The 2,650-nt window shown below is 35.6% G+C and overlaps 1 protein-coding gene across 1 annotated transcript in view; it reads right to left on the bottom strand.

Moving 5' to 3' along the window:
* The window catches only part of LOC112143531 (lysophosphatidylcholine acyltransferase 1), a 24,090-nt gene that overhangs the window by 10,972 nt on the left and 10,468 nt on the right, over positions 1–2,650 (bottom strand). The window contains exons 2-3 of the mRNA XM_024267575.2: positions 1,237–1,376; positions 370–584 (exon numbers count right to left, since the gene is read on the bottom strand). Coding sequence (XP_024123343.1) covers positions 370–584; positions 1,237–1,376 — 355 coding nt within the window. The remainder of the gene's footprint in view (positions 1–369; positions 585–1,236; positions 1,377–2,650) is intronic.

The raw sequence follows: 2,650 nt of genomic DNA, 5'->3' as shown, positions 1-2,650 counted from the left end.
AGAAACAAGGTATAAAGAAGAGATGGGGGAAAGGGGGGTTAAGGAAATTGGAGGATGATTACAGAAGTGCTGGGGAAGGTACAATCAATAAGCAACAAATTGCTGAAGGATTATCATCATTACTATCTGGTGTAAATGTTAGCTTAAAGGGGCGGGGCCTGTCCACACACGCATACTCAAGTGTTACAATCATACCTGTAGGCTCCAAAAATCTTCACATGCAATCTTGTCACCATGTGCACAATACAACTACAGTTGGCACGCACATATGCATACAAACAAATATCAAGATTAGAAATGCAACTGCTTGAACATGTATCGCCCAAAGCAAAGAAAACCAACACAAATCAACTGGGGTTTTCTACTTACTGCCCCAGAGAGGTATATCCTTGCTTTCTGCCTTCATGACGATAGAGGACATCGTCATTGTGACTGGGATGGCATCGAAGTAGGATGAATGGGGCGCCAAGGTGAGGATGGGTGCTTCTGTAGGTAATGCCCTTTGCCCTTTTATGGTCATCCAATGGAAACCTCCTGCAAACCACATGGCCCGCATGATGAGTCTCAGAATGATGTCCACCAGTCTGAAAAGAAAGTTGTGGAAGAAAAAAAATAAAACATTAAAAATGAAAATTTAGAGGAAAAGAAAAAAAAAATTGTTCAAAGTGGTCTGTGCTGAAAAGATTTATTAGCCTACAAAAATTCAGGTTTTCTTTTTCTAAAGAAAAAAAAGATTTGATACATATACCGTGGTAGTGTTTAGAGATGTAGGATAAACAATGATAAATGTAGTCGGAAAACAAAAAGAAAACGCCTCAAACACCATTTATACAAACGTTAAAATTCTCTCCCTGCCTTTTTTCCCCAACTATGATGTGCTACATATCAAATGTTTTTAGTACAAACTGCTTAGATTTGAGCTTTTCTAGGATTAGACTTAAGTAGAAGAAAAAAGATAAAATGTTTTTTTTAAGTGTTTCAGACAATCAGTTTAAGTCATGCTTTGGCTGCTGTATTACAAACAAGGCTTTCAAGGCCAAATCATATTCAATAAATCAAGACTTGTTATTAACTGGCGGTGAAAGCAGTTTGATTGATTGTAATGTGATTGTACAAAGCTTTATTCATATCTGAAGGGCGGAAAAAATTGCAGACTTGCTCTTGCATGTCAAGAATTTAGTTTTTTTTTTTTAATATAAAAAAAAAAGATGCACAGATGCTCACTGAAGCACTCACCTTCTCCAGAGGCACTGCGGCTCAACAGTGGTCTCTGAGCGACCTATTGTGGCGAGAAAGGCAAAAGGCCAAGCCAGTAACATCATGAACGCAGCCATGAAAAGCCGGATGGGGAATAGTGTGACTGTCATCAGTGCAATCTAAGAAAAAAAGAATGAGAAAAACGCACATGGTTAGATTTCATATTTTTTCCTGTAAATATGTTCAGTAATGTGTCAAGTCATACAAGCAAAGCATGGACTGAGCTTTTCAGATTGAAATACATCATCGTAGTGTACTGTGAATGTTCAGAAGGAGTAAAATGATGGAAACATTTAACAGCAGGTTGTACTATGCTATAATTTAATTCATTATCATTTGGTTTTACTTAACAGCAGCAGTATCAAACTCAGATACTCACTGGGATATAATAAAAAATGTTAAAGTTCAAGGTTCAGTGTTTATTGAGAACTTACAAATGACCTTTTAGCATGAATTTACCTGAAATGCACAAAGCCTGCAAAACAAAACATTAATCTTGAAATAAATCTTAAAAATCAAGTCTTTTTACTGTTTATTAAGACCTTTCCACAGTATTTTTAATAAAAACTTGTCAAGTGGGAAATGCTGCATTTATTTGTTGGAACTAGATCAGGGGTCACAAACCTGAGGCACACATGCCACACTTGGCACTAGTGAGATGAATCAATTATGATCCATAAACAATTCTGAATTATTTAATGTAAATAATCAAAAAATTTTAAATTATTGAAAATAAAAGTAACAACCGTAACTAAACGCGAAGCATTTTTCCCTTTTGAAGAGCACCCAAACATCGCTGACCTTCCAGATCTCGTCATCCGACTGGCCCGACTTCACTTAAAGGTTCCATTTGGAAGCCTTTTGGCTTTCATGGTGTCAAAGATCAATGGATAAAAGTCATGCGGTGTGTAAGTTATGTCACACCATAATTAACTATGTTTGCAACACAACAAATTTGTGAAATCACAACGTGCAGCTAGCTACACACTTTTGTTTGACGCAAGTTAAAGGGGCGTTCCATTAAAACTGGTCTTAACTTATCTTATTTAAAGTTGTTGAGTTCAGGGAAAAGTTTTACCTTTTGGTACTGTGAAAGATTTTTGATTAATATTTTTTTATGTGAGAATTTTTATGTTTTCAATAAAAGTTAATCAAATATACTGATCTTCTCTTTACTTATAAATGCATTTTGGTGGAGAAAAGTTATAGATAGATAATTGTTTCATAATCGAATCATTGCCTTCTGAATCATAATTGAATCAAATCGTGAGGTGCCTCAAGATTCCCACATGTAGGGACACACAGAGGGAAAGAAAGTGATAGGGGGCGTTGTGACAACAATGAGTCTGTTCACATTTTTAAGATTTATATATATATATATATATATATATAA

Source organism: Oryzias melastigma, linkage group LG16 (genome assembly GCF_002922805.2).
Source record: "Oryzias melastigma strain HK-1 linkage group LG16, ASM292280v2, whole genome shotgun sequence".
Taxonomy (NCBI): domain Eukaryota; kingdom Metazoa; phylum Chordata; class Actinopteri; order Beloniformes; family Adrianichthyidae; genus Oryzias; species Oryzias melastigma.
Note: the sequence above shows the minus strand (reverse complement) of the source record. Positions and strands in the feature narration are given on the sequence as shown.